Raw genomic sequence first — 19,179 nt, forward strand, 5'->3', positions numbered from 1 at the left:
CAGAAGTGGTCCTGCAGAGAGGCCGGTCACCAGCGCTCAGACCTTTCCAGCCCCAAAGCAGTTTGATGGCCACAGGCTAAAATTAATCGTCTCAAGGTTAGATAGTTAAGAGACAAATCCATTATGGGTTTTAAAAGAAACGTGTGCTGTGAGGCTGTCTAGCTAACGAAGGAAGTCACCGCTGTGCTTCCACAAGCACTTGTGGGACCACTCTCAGATGGCAGAGCCGGGGGTGGAATGACTCACGTCGGAGCCTGCATGGCCAACACACAACAATGTCACTCTCCAGTGGATTCTCTGGAACTTTTAATTTGTTCTGGCGATGAAACTAACACTGCATAAGGACTCAGGCCCTCAGGTTAGGCAAAAATTATGGCCCTTGGAGGAAGCACCAAGGCGGCCAGCAGGAGTCGGTGAGATGGACCCTTCGTGGGAAAGGAATGAGCTACAAAGATGAACCAAGGGAAGGTTTCAGGTGTCAGGGCCCAAGCAAAAAGGGGGAGGAGGACGGACTGCCCTAGCCTTAAGCTAGTGCTTATAAAGAAACAATACCCTTGCCTTCAGTTATCAGGGAGAGGTCCGAGGGGAGGGGAGTCTTATTGCTTGCCCCTCTGGACCTATAGGATCTGAGAGCAGGGGAGAAGGACGCAACTAGGCTGGTAGGAGAGCCAGAGTGGGAAGAAGTCGCACAGTTCCCTGGGTGGGTGAGTCAAACCCTGGCCTTGGACTTCAGCCGCCACAGCCAGAAGAGCATCTATTCCTTCTGAAGAGGTCAGGTCACCTGAGCTCACAGGACTGGGAACGTCAGCTTTCCGGCCCCTCCCAATCCCTGGTTGTTGGGATTCCCTCGTGTCTCAAAAGCCTTTGGAGCAGTAAAAAAAAAAAAAAAAAAAAGTTTCCTTCCAGGAATTTCTTTCCCAGTCAGTAAGCAGCCAACACTCCTGGCAGAAATGTCCTTTCTGCTCAATCTGCCCCCAGGAGGGTGGGAGTGCAGCCAGCCCTCAGGAAGGGTCCCAGAGGCTCACGCAGTCTGGGATGGAGAATGTGCACCTTCTTCAGAGGCTCAGAACTCCCAGTCGTCCACCTCCAGCTCTTCCAGGTTTGTTACCAGGCCAAAGATTTCACTGTGATCCTGAGACTGGCTGCCTTCAAAACTGGTGATGGGGGTGACAGGACGAAGTAACTCCGGCAGAGCCTCTGAGGCACGTCGCTTGATCTGGGGGAGGAGAGAGAGTTGGGGGTGGATGCTGTTGCTTTGAGTCTCAGGACATCATGGGGCAAGGGACCACGGCCCAGGGACAGATGGGCTGTTGGAGCCACGAGTCTCTGGGAGGAAGGAGCAGCGCCTTTAAGGGGCTTTGGAAACATGGTCATTTCTCTGATTTGAACGGAGGAGGAGAGAATATCTAAAGACCCCAAAGCTAAGGGGACTGAGGGTGGTTGGAACCACAGGCAAGAAAAACAACCAGGGAGCCTTGGGAAAGTGCTACTGTACCTGCTTGAAGAAAGAATGGTTCAGGAGGGTGCTAGCACTTGGTCTGTAGAGGAAGGGGAGGAGAGACCAGCATCAGCCCTGTGCCCGGATTTCCCCAGTCCTGCTGCTTCTACCTTACCCTCAAGTGCCCCCTCTCCTTCCCTCAGCTCACCAAGAAACAACAGCCAGAGCTACCCAGGCTGGCTTCCTAGCAAACCCCTCCTGCCGAGGGGGCTCTGGACTCGTCCCAGGAACCCAGACTTTTACAGGACAGAGGCATCCTCTCAAACCCGGCCTTGCACTCCAGAGCCCCCTGGGCTCCCCACAAAGCCCACTCCCAGCCCAGCAGACATACCTTACATCCGGGTTGCGCTGAAGGCACTGCTCCACAAAGTGGTGGAAGTGGGGTGAGAAGGTGCGGTGATAGGGGTGGGACGGTGTGTCGCCATTGGAGGTCCTGGGGGGGCTGGGGGCCAGGCTCTCACTCAGGCCAGAGTTGGCCGCTGAGCGCGAGGTGCTCATGGTCAGCTCCTCGGCAGGGATGGTGCTGGTGTCCAGCAGGCAGGGTACGGTGCCGTTCAGCTTCTCCAGCAGCATCTGGGGAGGACAGAGCCAGGGGCTAGGCTGGAGGGGGCCCCTGGAAGGCCTATAGAGTTTCTTCGCAAGTATACTTTTCCCAACACACGAGTGATTCGGGAGAAGTAAAGAAAGAAGTGGAAAAAGTCTGACTTTTCCAAAGGACTGGCAGCTACACCCTAGCAAGGCCAAACTGACGAGGAGGACTGCAAAAGAGTACCCGCCTCCGCCGTGGTTGGAAGGCAGGGGCTTGCAGTCTCTCGCCCTTCGTAAGGCATCAGATCCTTCCAACTGTAGAGCCCTCACCCTAGGGTCAAGGTGGCAGCCAGGTCCTTTCTTTAAAGCCCAGCCCCAGTGTGCCACGCCCAGGTGGGTCCGATGGGGTTCATTCTGGCCGACTGTCACTGCAGCGGACTGCACAGGAGCAGTGCACCCAGGGGCGGGCTAGGCAGCTGTTCCGAAGTCCTCAGACTCCACACATGTAAAAGCAGCCCACCTTGGGGACTGCTGTCCTCATGGACCTCGTGAGCTGTTCAAGGCAGAAACCTGGAAATCCTTCTAGAGCTGTGCTGTCCAATATGGGAGCCACCAGCCACATGTAGCCATATATATATATATAGAGAGAGAGAGAGAGAGAGAGAGAGACAGAGACAGAGACAGAGACAGAGACAGAGACAGACAGAGAGAGACAGAGACAGAGAGATTTTTTTTGGTTGCTCTTGGCCATGCCGCTTGGCTTGCAGGATCTCAGTTCCCTGACCAGGGCTTGAACCTGGGCCCCAGCAGTGAAAGCACTGAGTCCTAACCACTGCACTGCCAGGGAACTCCCATAGCTATTTATCTTTATTTAAATTCAGCTTAAAATCCAGTCCTCAATCTCGCGGGCCACAGTGCTCCACAGCCACAGGTGACTAGTGGAGGCCACGCTGGACAGCCCAGGTACAGAACATTTCCATCACCTCAGGAGGTTCTCCTGGGCACTGCTGTTTCTGCATCCCTACCTTGTTTACCTAAAAATGGCCTTTTAAGTCCTTCCTGAGCATCCGTTTCTGTCTTACTTAGACTTCCTAGACTCCTTACCTAGATAGATTTCCACACCCTCCTAACTAGTCTGCCAGAGCTAATCCATCTGCGAGAGTCATCTTTATAAAATATGTATCTGATGCTATCACTCCTTCAGCAATTCTCCACATGCTTTGGGACAGAAACCGAACACCCTGGCGTGGCACACAAGCAAAGTCCTTCGTGATCTGCCCTTGCTTCCTTCTCCAACCACGTCACCTAGCAGCCCCCCAGAAGCACCCGTACTTCAGCCATTTACAACTACCTGCTCTTCCCAGATACTGTGTTTTTTTTTTTTTTGCGGTACACGGGCCTCTCACTGTTGTGGCCTCTCCCGTTGCAAAACACAGGCTCCGGATGCGCAGGCTCAGCGGCCATGGCTCACGGGCCCAGCCGCTCTGCGGCATGTGGGATCTTCCTGGACCGGGGCACGAACCCATGTCCCCTGCATCGGCAGGCGGACTCTCAACCACTGCGCCACCAGGGAAACCCCGGTCCTGTTCTTTCTTGACTCTGGGTCTTTGCACATGCTGCTCCCTCTACCGAAAAGAGTTTCCTTCCAGTTTCCATTCTTCACACAGTTAATTCCTATTTGCCTTCAAGTCTCAAGGGTCACCTCCTCCCAGAAGCCTTCCCAGACCCCCTCCTCTAGAGCTGCCCTGTGGCCGTTCTCTAGCTCCTCCTCTCCCCACAGGGCAAGCAGTCTGTGGGTTCTGAGAGAGGCTGACTCAGAGCCTACACGCCCGCCCCCACCCCCTCTCAGGTCTAGATCATGCTCCAGGTACTTGGGACCCAGGTAATCCTTGCCCAAATGACCCAAGTCCACTTCCTGGACTTGATAAGACCTGGATAACCCTCTTCCCTGGGTCTGTCTCCAAGGGTAGACGATGCCACTGGCTGCGTGTATGCCTAGAAGCCAAGGGCGGTGGTTAAAAGGGGCATGAACAGAAGTAGAACGTGCAGGCTGGAGGTTGCAAAGGTACTGACTGGAACGTGGTAGCACAGAACCTGAGAAGTCTAAGAATTCTAAATTAGAAACTGGTCCTCCAGGTATATGGATCAAGGTAAGAATATAGAACATATTTTATACATCTATAAAACTTTGTTAGCTTAATTTATATGTTTTAAATAGACACCTGGTGTGTGGGCTCCAGGCCTGAAATTGTGAGCCCACACCCGCGCCCCCCACCCCCGGGCTCCATTACCACCACAGTTACCACTGACAGAAGTAAACAGTTACACAACTATCTCCCCACTGGTGGGGCTCTTGAAGGAAAGAACTGGGTCTTTCATCTTAGTATCCCAGGCTGGTGTCCTGCGTGTGGCGGTTCCTCAGCAAGTGTTTGTGGAAGGCAGACAGGCAGGAAGGCAGAAGGAAGCCCCTGGGCTGCAGGCTCACCTGGGTGGCAGGCATATCCTTAAAGGGGACGTGGCCATTGGCTAGTTCACAGGCCGTGATTCCCACACTGTAGATGTCAGACTTGGCATCGTAACCCTGAAGATTCTAAATCAGGAGAAAAGAGCCACAGGTCACTCCACACTGTAGCCTTGGCCATTGTTCTTAGAGAAAGAAGCGAGTGGAGCAAAAACCGGGGAGAGGAAAAGAAGGTCTGTCCCCAAATCGGGACCGGCTGCTGAGACTTTCCTCGCCTGTACTACTGAGGGGTCACTGCTGTTTTAGAAGGAACGAATGCCTTGCTGATGCTCTGTGGCAGCAGGAGGACGTGCTCCTGCTTAGGACAGGGATGTAGAGAGCGCCAAACATTTCCCAAACGCTCTTCTTCCCAGGAAATGGCAGCATCTTTGAAGGGAGCCTCAGGCGCAGCTTGGGACCCTCCCCAGGTGGGGCGGGGGGGGAACGAGATCAGCGGCCAAGGGCGTGGAACACCCACGCGAGAAGCGTCCCAGTTCCACCTGCCACCAGGGAAGCCCTCCCTCTGGGAACCCCCATCCCCGGAAATTCCTGAAGGCCTCCTTGGGGAATCACGAGCTGGTGGGGAATGGGGGCTCCTTGAGACCCAGTTCACAGACCTGCTGGAGGACCTCTGGGCTGAGCCACGGCAGAACCTTGATACTGTACTTGGGGAAGTCGTGGACCACACGCTGCCGCTGCCCATGGCTGATCATGCTGAGGTTGCTGCGTAAGCCAGACAGGTAGACCTTCCCATCCGCTGAGATCAGAACATGGCTGGCCTTGACACTCCTGGGGGGCGGGGAGGGGGTCACGGGGCAGCAGGAGCCCCTCACACCACAAACCTTTGTCTTCACACACTAGACCCAGTCAGCCCTCTCCCCTGGCAGGTGTGTGTGTGTACTATACGCATATACATCACATAGATATACACGAACACGCATTTTTATGAAAATTTTCAAACATACACAGAAAGAAAAAATAGCATGACCCCATTTACATATCACCAGACTTTAAAACTTATTTATGTTTTGTTAAAGTTCTCTTTTATGCTTAGAGACCATTGCTTCCTCTACCATCTACTGCCTTTAATCTGTACGTTCTGTTTGTAGGTATTCTCGAAAGTGTATTGTTTTTTCTCACGTGTTTTCTATTGACCTAATGGTACTGTGTTATGCAGCCCATTCTTCAGTGTAATGTTTCCAAGACCCATCTGTGCTGCCAACTGTATACACCTAATCGTTGCTTCTAAATGCCACCTGCACTCTGGGGTGGGGTCTAACACTTACTAATCCATTCTTCCAGGAAGGACACTCGTGCTGCCTCTCATCACCACAAATATGAACAAAGATGTCAACATACATGTCCCCTGATGGGCCTGTGGGAGGGTTTCTTTGGGGTATGCACCCAGAGGCAGCACTGATGGTCCTGGTTCTAAGTGACTCCGACTGGCTGTGTTGGGCCACCTTCCACTATCCGGACGGGAGACCCACCTCTTCACCGCACCGGTCCCCACCCAGCCTCTGAATTACAGCCAGTCCCACGGGTATAAGGTGACATCCTCCTGTTTTAACTTGATTTTCTGATTCTTGCTAGACTTGAGTGTCTGTTCATATGACCATTAGTCTTTCAGGTTTTCTTTTATAAACTCCACATCCTTTGCTCATCTTTCTGTTGCTCTGCTATCCTTTTCTTATTGATTCACAAAATTTTCCTTGTTACTAATCTCCTGTGTGTTTTAGACAAAACTAACACCTTCCACGCTGTAACTCCTTTCTTAACTTTGTTCCTGGTGTCCTGTATTGGAGAGGAAGTTTTAATCTTGATATTATCAATTCCATCCATTTTTTGCCTTGTTTTGTGCATGTAAAACATTTAGAAGTTATGCCTCAGGTCACGAAAATATTTCCTCGCGTTTCCTTCCATCTAAGTCTATCGTTTCCATGTAGGCCTTTAATCTATCTGAAGTGCTCCTTTGTATGTGGAGTTAGGTAGGGGTCCTAGTTTTATTATCTCCCCTACCACGAGCTGCTTTTCTGGACACCATCTACAGAGCATTCTGTCTTCTCCAGAGCCTCCCAGCATAGGGCTGACTCCAGGGCACACCCCAGTATGGGCGCTCCAAGGAAGGAGAAGGTGGGGTGCAGAGGCCCACGTCAGGTGTTCCCCTCATACTCGGGACCAAGCTGCTCGGTAAAGAGAAAGTCAGTAGCTTTAGCGCTGACAGGGTAAATGCTCTGCCCTCCCAGCAGGGGCAAGGGCAGGATTCGACCCTTGCTTTAAACTCTGGCTTCACTAGCTTCAGTCAACCTTTACTCGAGGGCTCATGGGCCCAGATACCACTCTTATAAAGGGTTAACAGGCCCAAGAAAGCACCTGTGCACGTATCCCATGTGGTGGATGTAGTCCAGGGCCTTGAGCGCCCCCTGCAGTATGTAAGCAATCGTCAGCTCATTCATGCCGTCCGTGAAGTGTGTGCAGATGAGGTCCTTTGCAGAGCCTGAGGAAGAGGATCGTGGGGACGGAGCACAGGGTGACAGCACGTGAGCAAGCTGAAAGCAGAGTTCTTAGAACCCATCCCTGCCAGGACCCCTTTCCCACTCACCGTATGCCATAAATGATGTGACAACCCACAGCTCATTGTCTGCGATAAAGGTGGCTCGATATGGCAGGATATTGGGATGGCTGAAGAGCTTAGAGACATGGAGCTCCCCCTGAAAGCAATGGTGAGCTGCAGTCAGAACCAAGGGGCCCCAAGGAGGACGCTCAACATGAAGGTGGCAGCACGAATAATACGGGGACCTAGGCCTCCCTGCGTGCCCTGCTCAGAATCCTGGGAGCAGCCCGAGCAGGTGCCACCAGTATGAAAGGAACCAGGCTCTGCCATCTCAGCAGGGAAGCCAGCCCTCCTTCGCCAGCTTCTGCCTAACTTGGGCTCTGCCAGCCAATCCTAAAGCACCTCGAGAAACCATTCCCTGCCAACAGGGAAACTGCTAACACCACAGCAGAGGGTCACAGTGCACCACCTCGGAGGCCATGAAAACAAACCGCCTACTGCAGACTTAGGAAGTTATAAGCTTAGCTCAACTTCAAGGGCCCAGGCACAGAACTCCTCTTTAAGATAAGAAAACAAGGACTTCCCTGGTGGTGCAGTGGTTAAGAATCTGCCTGCCAATGCAGGGGACACTGCTTCGATCCTTGGTCTGGGAAGACCCCACACGCCGTGGAGCAACTAAGCCCACGCGCCACAACTACTGAGCCTGCGCTCTAGAGCCCGCGAACCACAACTACTGAAGCCCGCGCGCCTAGAGCCCGTGCCCCGCAACAAGACAAGAAACCACAATGAGGAGCCCGCGCACCGCAACGAAGAGTAGCCCCACTCACTGCAACTAGAGAAAGCCAGCACGCAGCAACAAAGACCCAAAAAATTTTAAAATTAAAAAAAAAAGATAAAACAAAAAGTGTTTTCCTATTATAAAGGAAAATGTTGTTAGCAATAGAAACACGGAAAGAAAGCATTAAAGAACAAACAACAACTACTAAACATTAGAATAGATTTCTCCAGTGACCTCAGGCTGAGAGCTCCCTTCCTCAGAAGCAGCTATGAAAAGCGTAAGACCGATGGAATTTTAAAATAAATTTGGACAAAAGATGTGAAAAAAAATTTGGACAAAAGAACTACAGCAACTCCAGGGTCCTGGCCTCTGGGAAATGAGCCAAGGTCAAATAGGCAGCAGCACCTTCTGCCTGTCCACGGCTGTACGGGATAAAGACAAGAATCACAAAGCTCAAATATGCTCTAGAACAAACTCAGATAAGTTTTTTCCCAAATAACTGAGCTGGGACTGACATTCTGTTCCATCCTCAGACCCCAAAACTACTCTGAACACATGAACTGGTACTGGAGCACTGTCAGATAAGCGTGAGTTCAGAAAAACATTGTAATTGAAGGAGGGGGAGGGGCTGCAGCCAACTGTACTGAAAATACACTGAGCCAGGCCCTAAATCTAGGGAGTTCCCAGGGCAAGCCTTCATCCCCAGGCACTTACTAGACCTGCAGTGTCTCCCCGTTTAACAAGAGGGCAGCTACTTGCTTCTCCAGAAGAAAGGAACCTCAGGCAAACAGGACACTAAGAGTCGGAAGACGGTCGCCCGCGGCCAGGCGAGCTGCCCCGCACCTGGAAAGAGACTGTCTGGGTGTGAAGCCTGCCTCTGCCACTTACTAGTGTGAGCGACCAGGGGCGAGTTACTCAGCCTCTCTGAATAATAAATACGTGAATAAATGAGTCACAGGAGGATCTGGTGAAGAAGAGGGGAATATAAATTGGGCTGAGCAGTGGTATAGAACCCTTAATGCCAAATGCCCAAGATTCTTCACCAAGAGCTTCCGTAACTTCCTGGCTTGGTCTACCTTCGTTTCCCGCCAGCTGCTTCAGAAGACAGATGTAAAGATGCCTTGTGGTTACTGCTGGAACTAAGAGCCCTCCCTCCAAGCGTCACATTCACGTTCGATTACCTGCAAGAACGTCACCATCTCATTGGAACAAGCTTCTAGGTTAATCCTTCGTACTGTCACATACTCTCCCGCTGGTTTGTACCTTGCTAGGTTCACTGTCATCAGGTCCTCAAATCCTTTGCCTAAAAGAAAAGGGAAATGCCATAAACAGGGACGAGAGCAACACAGGTTTTCATCTTCCTTAAAGAGACTTGATTTTAAAAGGAAATTCAAGCTAAAACTTTCATTTCTGTTATTTCTTGATTTTTCTTCCATCAGTTCCTTCTCAGCCAACTACTCTAACTGACTGTGGCCCAGGACACCAGAAGTGTACAGCCCAAAAGGAAAAATTGAAAAGAGCTTCTCTCCTGGAAACATGGTCTCTTCCCCTACACTTGGAAGAAGAAAACCATAGAAGAACCACAAAAGCCAGTTTTGTCTCCACGAATCCCGCCGACCGGCTGACAGTGTCTGGCACACATTCACCCGAGGATGCTGAGACGGCTGCCACGATTCCCTGGAGCATGACAGTCCTGGACATTACCTATAACGGTGAGCAGCTCATAACACCCTCCCTCCGGCAGAAAGCTACTCATGATCTCCTGTTTAGAAAAGGATGCTATCGACTCTGCGCTCGCCTCATTGGTCTAAAGAAAAAGAAAAACAGGTTAGTAAGAGGAACTTGGGGACGGCATGAGAGTGGGGAGATGGTAATTCAGACCCACAAGGAGACTGGCATGTAAACAAACATACAAACTCTGACCCTGGAGCAAAGAAACAGTTCCAGCCCTACTTGATGAGAAATAGAAAGTAAAGCATCAGTTGTTCAATGCAGTCACTGGCACTAATATCAGAGCAAGCGTGAGCGCTATCTACGAGTGGGGGTGGGGACAAGGGCCAGTTCTAGTCAACACTTGGTTTGCTTGTCCTTCCCAACAGCTGGCTCATTTGCTAAAAACTATGAAATTCTTACTTGGGAAAGGATGTCTGGAGAAAGGCACATTTAGAAAAGAGAAGGGGAATGGAGAGGTGGGGTTTCTCTTGAATTTCCTGCTGCATTAGGGTCCTTTTTTTTTTTTTTTTTTGGCTGCGTTGGGTATTTGTTGCTGTGCGCCGGCTTTCTCTAGTTGTGTCGGGCAGGGGCTACTCTTCCTTGCAGTGCGCAGGCTTCTCATTGCGGCTGCTTCTCTTGTTGCAGAGCATGGGCTCTAGGCTCATGGGCTTCAGTAGTTGTGGCACGCGGGCTCAGTAGTTGTGGCGCATGGGCTTAGTTGCTCCACAGCATGTGGGATCTTGCCGGACCAGGGCTCGAACCCGTGTCTCCTGCATTGGCAGGCGGATTCTTAACCACTGCGCCACCAGGTAAGTCCCTAGGGTCCCATTTTTAAGGTCCTGACTAAAAAAATCCCAAAGATCAGACGCTGAATCTTGCTATAGGCAAAAAGTGGCCATATGAGGCCCCCTTGTTAGCAAACCAAGAGGCCAGACCAATCATTCCCTGACATTTCCAAGTGAAGCCAGAAAACAGCTAACACACTGGGCTGCAGGCGGGGAACAGAGCTGTCAGGTCTCAGCCATCATCCCAGGCAGCAGAAGTGACCTGCTCCCTCGTCCCTGTGCACCCAGGCTGCAAATGAAGCTGGATTCCAGCCATTTAGGATGTGGGTGTCACATGTGAGGTCCTGATGGAAAAGTGCCCGGCAAAATACATGGCAGGCCAATGGCTCTTCCTTTAGTTTAATAGGTTCAGTTTCCTTCTTCCAAACCTAAATTTATTTGTACGATTTAGGGACTGTGAGTATTTTTCTTTCCTTGGGATCCTCTTTCTTGAGATGTATGTCTAACTGAAACAAAGAGCCTTAGGCCAGCTCACATGTCATATGCTGCGTTCCTAAACCTGCCCTCTGATCAGGAAAAGGTCTTTGAATACACGAAGGCTCTTGGCTCAGCACGAGACAGAAAAGTGCTGGAGTGGGAATATTCTGACGTGCTGGTATCACCTTGGGGTGGGGGTGGGGTGCCTGATGTTTGAAACACATCTGGTTTCAAAACAGTTGATGCTGCCAGTGACGAAAGAAACCAAATGGGGTTTTACCTCCAGCACCACTTAACGTTAAGAGGAGCCCAGTCAAGCAGAATTGAGCCCCGTTAGCAAATCCCAGTTCCAACTTAATCAACTTTCTATTTCTAAGATTCACCTATATTGTTGTATTTAGCCATGTTGTATAATACTCATCTTGTGAACATACCTCAATTTATCCTTCCAATGCTGATGGGCTTTTGCAGTTACTTTTCATTCTGCTATTACGAACTGTGCTACTAAAAACACACTTGAATGTGTTTCTTGACACATAAATGCAGGAGTTACACTAAAGCTTACACCTAGGAGTGGAACTGGAGGTCACAGAGTATATGAACATTCAACTTTAGAAAAAAATGCCAAACGGCTTTCCACAATGGTTATATCAATTTACGTTCCCGCCAGCGATACATGTATGTTCTTGTTGATCCATCTTTTCCCCAACACTTGGTATATTCAGACTTCATTTTTGCCAGTCTCATTGTGGGTCTGATTTACATTTCCGAGTGCTAATGAAGTTGAGCATCTTTTCATGCATTTATTGGCTACGTGGGTTTTCTCCAGAGTGAAAATGCCTATTTCTGTCTCTTGTCCACTTTTCTACCTAGTTGTTTTAATGCAGGATTTCCCCAAAGGAGGCCCCATGGAACACAGATCCTGCCAGTTAACGCATGAAAAAAGTTTACACGTCCAATTAAGTTACAAAATGCAGCACTCTCCTTCTCATGGACAACCACAAGGGGTACTCCCATATTAAGGGCTTTGAGAAGTTCTGTAATTTGACAAAGTATAACTTCGTTTAACCTAACATTTCCCAAAGATACCTGTCCAGAGAAGTCTTTTTGTGCCTAACATCTGTTAAATTTGGGGGAAGATGATTTGGGAAAGGCTATTTTAAGTAAAATATATGGTATAATGTGAAGACTCGCGGCTTAGGGGCCAGGGATAGGCAGAACTTGAACTCAGTCTATCACTTGCTCTGTGACCCTGGGCAGGTCCCTCTAAGCCCTGAGATCTTCCTCATCTCATCAGTGGAACAATCCCCACTTCACAGGGTTGTTGTGACTATGAAATGAGATAAAATATGTAAAGAGCTTAGCACTACTTGGTGTATCACAGGTATTCAATAAATATGAATTCTATTCTTCCCCTCTCTCTTTTGCTGTCTACTTTTTGGTCACTCTCCTGTTCAGCAAAGAAGATGGAACAGAGAAAATGGAGAAAACAGAGACTCCTAAATAGGGCTTGATCGATAGTTAAAGTTGGTTTGATTTTGTTTTTTACAGGTTTCTGTGTTTCCAAATGCTCTGAAAACAGATTCTAGGATGACTTAATAGCCACTGTAGCTTCTTGAAACTATCTTGTCTTCAAAACAAGATACTGGTGCCAGCCAGTGCCTCACACAGGTGAGAGGGACACAGACAATCAAGGAACAAAATGGAGTACAGATTTCGTAACAGGGAAGAACCAAATCTGACTCCATGTTGGATCTGTTTTACTTTACCCTTTACTTCCATTGCTTTTGTTCACTAAAGGATACTGTCTATACACAATGGCCTGCCTCAGGGAACCCTGCCCCTCTGCCTGAATGTTAAACCAAAGTGCCTTTGTTCAGGGAAGCATCCTGACCCTGTCCACCTGTGGATGGCTGCGAGAAAGAAGAAATGAACACATCCCCTCCCCGAGGCTGGCCATTCAAGGTGATATTTGCAAAACTTACGGCCTTTTTACTTTACTTCCTCATCTCCTCCCCGCTCTGTTCTATAAAAGAAACTGGCATCCAAACTCCGATAAGATGGTTTTTTTGGAGACGCTAGTCCGCCATCTTTTCAGTCTGCCGGCTTTCCGAATAAAGTCATATCCCTGGCCTCAACACCTCGTCTCCCAATTTATTGACCTGGTGTGCGGCGAGCGGAGCAAGCTTGGACTCGGTAACAATTTGAGCAAAAAGCCTAAACCAAGAGCTCCGACACGGCGACTCCCCAGCTGCTGAGAACGTCGCCGCCGGCTAGGCTGACTTTGGGGAGTCCCAGCTTCACCTCATACCTCTAACCCGCTGCACAGACTCTTGCTCTGTTTTGCTGTTTTCTCAAGTATCGACCTGCCCTCAATAAAATCAGTGTCACCGGTTAACACAAAACTCAGGGGCTTGCTTTCGGACCCAACACCCCCTACTCTGGCCTGTGAGGATCCACACGACCCGGCCGCTGCCTACTTCCACGACTTCGCCCCACACGGGGCTGCCCTGACCCACCGTACCTGACCCCCACGAACCAGCAGTCTTAGCAACCTCGCACCGGCTGTCCCTCCGTTTGGGACACTCCTGCCCCACTATTTTCCCATCGCTGCTTCTCCTCGTCCTTGAGGTCTCAAATGTCACCTATTCATTGAAGACTCTGTCCCGCCGAGTAAAGCAGCTCCCAGTCACTCTATTATGTCATCTTGCTTGATTTTCTTCATAGCGGTCACTGCAGTTTATTTTGTCTACTGCCTGTCTTCTCTACTAGAACGCAAGCTCTGTCGGGGCAGGGCCTGTCTGTCTTCTTCACTGATGGATTCCCCAAGGCCTACAACAGTGCTGGCATCTACTTAAAAAGTAATCATTTAAGCAACGTTTGAACTCAGGAGGTTTTCTGCCCATGACCTTGTTATTCCCATGGGCTGGAGAGGAGAGCAAACGTACCAGTCGGTTCCACTGGAGACAGTTCCACATGCTGACTTATACGGCAAACGCCAGCCCTCCTACAACACATTCCCTAGCTTCCCTGTTACCAGGGGAACTTCACAGATCAGAATCTGACACCTGTATGTGAGAAAGGACTGCATTTTTTAGCAGGTAACAATATGGCCCCAACGAGAACAAACCTAGAATGACTTTGTATTTGAAGGTCTCTCCTCTGATCTCTAGGCAAACTCCTTGTTTCTCTAATTTGGAAAAAAAAAAAGGATTATGAGGAACAGCTGAGACCTGAGAGTTTAAAAAATTCTTTTATAGGCACTTTAAATAACTCCCTTTGGATAAACTACATATAGGATACTTTTTTCTTAAAATTACCTATCTCCCTTTTCCTTGCCAGGAGTGCACGTAAGACATACTACCTACCAGGCTACACACTAAAGCCACACTTTTGTTGAGCCTAGGTGAGAAATGATTCATTAAACTACTGATATGATTAGTTCGTAACTTGACAATATTTCTACTGTCTTTGTTGACTATGGAAAACTACTTCAAAGTGTTAGGTTTAGAAAATGAAATTCTTTAGGTAATTGGGAAGATGAGTTCATTGGGCAAATCCAGAATCGCATGAAATGAACTCGGCTGGTGGCTGCTGTGACCCCTCTACCATTCTGTCCCCAGCTCCCCGGAAATGACCCTAAAACGGATGCTTTCTACTTTGTGGATGTTCTATAGTCTGAACTCAGAAGGCGACCTTTATTTAGGAAAACAAACAAACAAAGGCACTATTTTGAAAGGAAGAGATTTGGTCTGGTTTTACCACAAGAAAGGCAGGTTAGTCCATTATACTGCTTCCGATTTAGAAAAGGTCAAAATTCAGATGAAAAGGAGATATTTAGCCCATTCTCGTTAAACATAGCATGGCACGGTTTTATTAGTATAATGTATAATCTCAAATTGCCTAGAGAAAGAAATGAATTCTATCGAAGTCTTTTCTTAGTTTCCCCCACCATGAAAAGCACTTTGTTCATTTTGAAGCATTTGAAAAATACATAAGCTACTGCTATCCAGAAATGACCATAAAATGATAACTTTGTTTAAAGAGTTTGTTTAAAGACAAAATGCAATAAAGCCCACAAACACAATATTTATGAAATGTCCAACAAATAAGCACATTCAACCTCCCAAAGGTTTCACACAGGATAACTTTTGGTATAACGTCAGCCGCTGTGAAAATATAAGAACTATATATAATTGGCGCTGTACTCTGGAAAAATACCCAACTGATCCTATAGGGCACGTTTTTGGTCTCCTGACTGGAAAATATTGGGATCTGATAGTGAAGTGCTCTTGGCTAGTAAAGCGCAGCCAAGCTTTACTCAGAAAGAAATTCCTAGTCAGCAGCATCACCCTTCACTCACCTGGGAGCTGCCTGCAAAAGGCACAAAGGTCTGTTATCTGAAAAGAGGAAGACGTCTATGGAGAAAAGGGCTCTTAGCCTCTCTGTATAAGACACTGATTCACAGTATCAAAAGGAGCTTGGGGACTTCCCTGGTGGGGCGTAGTGGTTAAGAATCTGCCTGCCAATGCAGGGGACACGGGTTCGAGCCCTGGTCAGGGAAGATCCCACATGCTGTGGAGCAACGAAGCCCGTGAGCCACAACTACTGAGCATGCGCTCTAGAGCCTGCAAGCCACAACTACTGAGCCCGCATGCCACAACTACTGAAGCCCACGCGCCCTAGAACCCATGCTCCGCAACAAGAGAAGCCACCGCTTGCCCCAACTAGAGAAAGCCCGCGCGCAGCAACGAAGACCCAAGGCAGCCAAAAATAAATAAATAAATAAACAAATAAATAAATTAAAAAAAAAAGCAGCTTGGCACGCTGCTGTTATTTCCACTGGTAAAATAAACTAGAAGAGTAAGAAGCAGGGCAAGAGTCTTGAAACTTCTGCCAAAAAAATACATTTTCTGTTTTGTACTTTAAAACATGGGGTTTTGTTTTTAAACTAGATTTGACGTCCTGCCTTATAATCTAGACAGAGATTATCTCTGTGGACTGAAATCTATTATTAATAGACTAAGGATGGGAAATTTAGTACTACTAGCCACTGAAAGATAACCACATGTTAGAGTGTTGAAACTGTCCCTTTTAGTTTTTGGAGGGGGTGGCTGGTGACTGGTAAGGCTACAAAGGGGAGGAGACAGAAAAAGTGCCTGAGAGTTTTTCAGTTTTCAAAGTACACATCAGAATCTCTCTAGGGTGAAACCTAAGTCCCCACAAGGAGAAGAATTATATACCATGTATAAAACTCAGTGACAGATGAGCAGAAACATAAAATGATAAGCCAACCAAAAAAACATACAACATTCCACAAGTCACCTCCATGCAACAAGCCACAGTGCTAGAGCCTGGAAAATCACTTACTTTTCTCCGAGTGTCACCCGGAGGCTGCTCTGGAGTGGAGAGATTGAGTGTTGGCATTTTGGGTTTTGGAACAAGACACACCCACATTCAGAACAGCAATTACTGCACTTAGGACTACATTTACTAATGGAAACCACTTAAGAATCATTACAGCAAAAAATGCCTGCAGTGCTACATACACACACACACACACACACACACACACACACACACACACACACAGCCCCAGAGATCCACAGTAAAAATGCTGCAGATAGATGGAGTTTTAAACATGAATCTATGGCTCTTCAAAACTTGGCAAGGCTCTTATTCTACGGGTATTCTTTACTGAGTACAACTCAACTGCTATAGTTCTGGTCATACAATTACTTTCCATCAGCACACAATGTTACTTTCAATAGGCTACTTTCAGAATCTTATACTGTGAACAAAAAATTCATTATAAAATTATATGCATGGTTGGCTATTTCCCAGGGAGTGCAGGGACTAGAAAACAGGTTTTCCAAAAAAAAAAGACAAAAAAGTTTTAATACAGTCACATGTGTTTGTGGGACCATTACCCAATTTGATTCTCCAGTCAGATACATTCTATTCTAAATGAAAATAAAGCAAGGGCTTTTTGGCTCTCTGCTACTCCTGATGAATAAGAATAAAGCAAAGGACAACTTAAATGACTTTCTGCTCCAAAAGAAGACAAATTCTGTATCTGTGCTTTTTATTTTCTCTATTCTGAAAAGTGATCAAAGTAAAGATTTTAACTGTAAAGTATTGGAATGATTACACATCTCCAAATATCTTAAATTATATTGCTAGATATTGGGTGCAGAGTAAATTAGCCTCAATTTATCAAAATAAGATTTTTGTGTGTGTGCCATGGACATCAGTTTTCTGGTATATAAATGGCAGGAGCGGCTGCTTAAGAGGGGCTTCTTACAAGTCAAAGATAAGCCAGGCGAATAGGTAAAAGGAAATCAAACCAAGGCTTCTTAGAGCAGAAGGCAAATTCCAAGCTGTATCAGGTTGGTAACATACACTTCATTAAGCTATAAACAATATACAGAACAATCTCTTCATCCTCCTCAGATCAGAGACTAGGGAATTATCAAAAGACATCCAGAGATCCTACACTCAAGACACTGAAACCACAATCCATTCATCTAATTCACATAACTGGAATATTTTTAGCTAATTAATGTTAACTGGACTTCCAACTCAATTTCCATCGATGCCAATGTTTACTTTTAAACCACTGTATTGCCCTTAATGCTGGGGGAAAAAATGAGAATAGCACCAGGGCATAGTATTTTTGTTCCACTAGCCTTTCCTTTACTGTGCAGATTACTTTTATTCTTTATAACCAAAACGAAAATAACTCATCATTTTTCTAAACTCTTATTTGTCTTCTCTAAAACCCTTTGACGAAGTTTATGAATAATTCAACTCCAGAAGTTCTTTGAGTGGCAGTAGGGAAAATAAATTAATAGGTGCTACCTAGTCACTAGCAAGTTTGAGTTTTCAATTACTCAAGCCTCTCGAGGTAGTTTGGATCAGTTAACCAACACACTCTATCTGATAACCCATTTCTTTAGCTATAGGAGCTGAAGAGAGTATCATGGTGTACAGATAAAAAGAAAGGGGCTTTACTACTGTTATTTTTATAGAAAAAGAATTTTCCTTGCCTTAAGTCAAGATCACAGTTCCCAAAACAGCTCAGTTGGAAAACAGCTAAAGGGGAGTGCCTGGATTTGTTAAACCTCAAAATTGCAAACCTACTTTACTTCTGAATCAACATTTAGATTTTACAATAGGAAGTTAGTATTTTTTGTCCTGACAGATTTTTTTTTTCTCTAGTCTCTAAGTCTCATGAAAAGATGAGTCAACTAGATTGATCAGAAAAACCATAACTTTTATATCACTGCTACCTTTGTCCTGACTATAATTTTATTTTTTAAATCTTCAAGGCTAGAGACTTTTAAACACCTACTTTTTTTCCTTTAAGAATATGTATTTCATAGCCAAATACTTAGAAGAAACACGTGTGCTTTTAAGTAAATACTGGCTTTCTAACAATCGAGACAGGCCAAGGACAACTGCCAGATTAGTCCTCAAATTTTGGGGAAAGCATGGATACAAAAAGGAGCCAAGTAAATATAACAGCTGTAGCCAAACAAATATAACAACTTGCCCTTAAATTGCTAATTTCTATAAATTGATTTAATCAACAAAAAGGCAGCGATATTTATCCTGAAGTGATGGCTAAATGCCATACCGTACTTACCTCCAAATAGTTCCAAATCTCTTAAGCCCTCAACAATGAACTTTTCCGAGACCCACCGCTAAAGAGGAAAACCCCAAAGAGAATTAGTATTTCTTCCAAGCCACAAAAAATTAACTATCAGCCATTAGATAGACAAAAAGACAACTACAAAAAGCGAATCATGCAGTACAGTTAAGCTACATTTCTATGGAAAAGTTTTGAAAAGAATCTTGGATTTAAATCAACTGAACACAATAGATTAATTCCTTTCTCTATTCTTCTTTGCCTAATTTGATGAACAATTCTTAAATCTGACAGAAGAGAAATAAGTAGTACTGGCCCTGATAATGAAGCATGCTTTTGTCCTTCCTATATATAAAAGTGCCTTTTGGTTCCATCTTATTCATCCCATGGCTGTCTATTACAGATGCTTTGGATCATTAATGCCAATTTGAAAACTACTGGAATTCACACACAGAAAATAGGGATGAAACAGTTTTTCACAAGCCTCTATTAGTTTGTAAAAGGAAATAGCAAACTGCATATTCTTTCATCCGCTAGGATTTCTAAAGACATCACCAACGTTTACATTTTCTACCAAGTTTACAAGGACCAAACTAGCATGACTAATCTATGGTTCACTTTACTGGACTATTTCAAACTAGTATTGGATTTCCATCATACCGATCAGCGGTCTGGTTTCACCTGAATCAGGTTAG

At 46.7% G+C, this 19,179-nt stretch overlaps 1 protein-coding gene across 13 annotated transcripts in view; it reads right to left on the reverse strand.

Moving 5' to 3' along the window:
• Positions 1-284: 284 nt before the first annotated feature.
• The window catches only part of STRADA (STE20 related adaptor alpha), a 29,976-nt gene continuing 11,081 nt past the window's right edge, over positions 285-19,179 (reverse strand). For 4 of the 13 annotated variants that reach the window (XM_060133571.1, XM_060133569.1, XM_060133572.1 and 1 more), the window contains exons 3-13: positions 18,482-18,539; positions 16,204-16,232; positions 9,563-9,665; positions 9,040-9,161; positions 7,129-7,237; positions 6,900-7,023; positions 5,144-5,315; positions 4,512-4,616; positions 1,830-2,071; positions 1,496-1,538; positions 285-1,216 (exon numbers count right to left, since the gene is read on the reverse strand). In XM_060133571.1, coding sequence (XP_059989554.1) covers positions 1,064-1,216; positions 1,496-1,538; positions 1,830-2,071; positions 4,512-4,616; positions 5,144-5,315; positions 6,900-7,023; positions 7,129-7,237; positions 9,040-9,161; positions 9,563-9,665; positions 16,204-16,232; positions 18,482-18,539 — 1,260 coding nt within the window. In that variant the 3' untranslated portion in view covers positions 285-1,063. Of the gene's footprint in view, positions 1,217-1,495; positions 1,539-1,829; positions 3,652-4,511; positions 4,617-5,143; positions 5,316-6,899; positions 7,024-7,128; positions 7,238-9,039; positions 9,162-9,562; positions 9,666-16,203; positions 16,233-18,481; positions 18,540-19,179 lie in introns of those variants that run through there. The other 9 variants (XM_060133576.1, XM_060133573.1, XM_060133574.1 and 6 more) reach the window with 4 other exon arrangements.

The sequence above is a fragment of the Lagenorhynchus albirostris genome, chromosome 20, assembly GCF_949774975.1.
Source record: "Lagenorhynchus albirostris chromosome 20, mLagAlb1.1, whole genome shotgun sequence".
Classification (NCBI taxonomy): Eukaryota; Metazoa; Chordata; class Mammalia; order Artiodactyla; family Delphinidae; genus Lagenorhynchus; species Lagenorhynchus albirostris.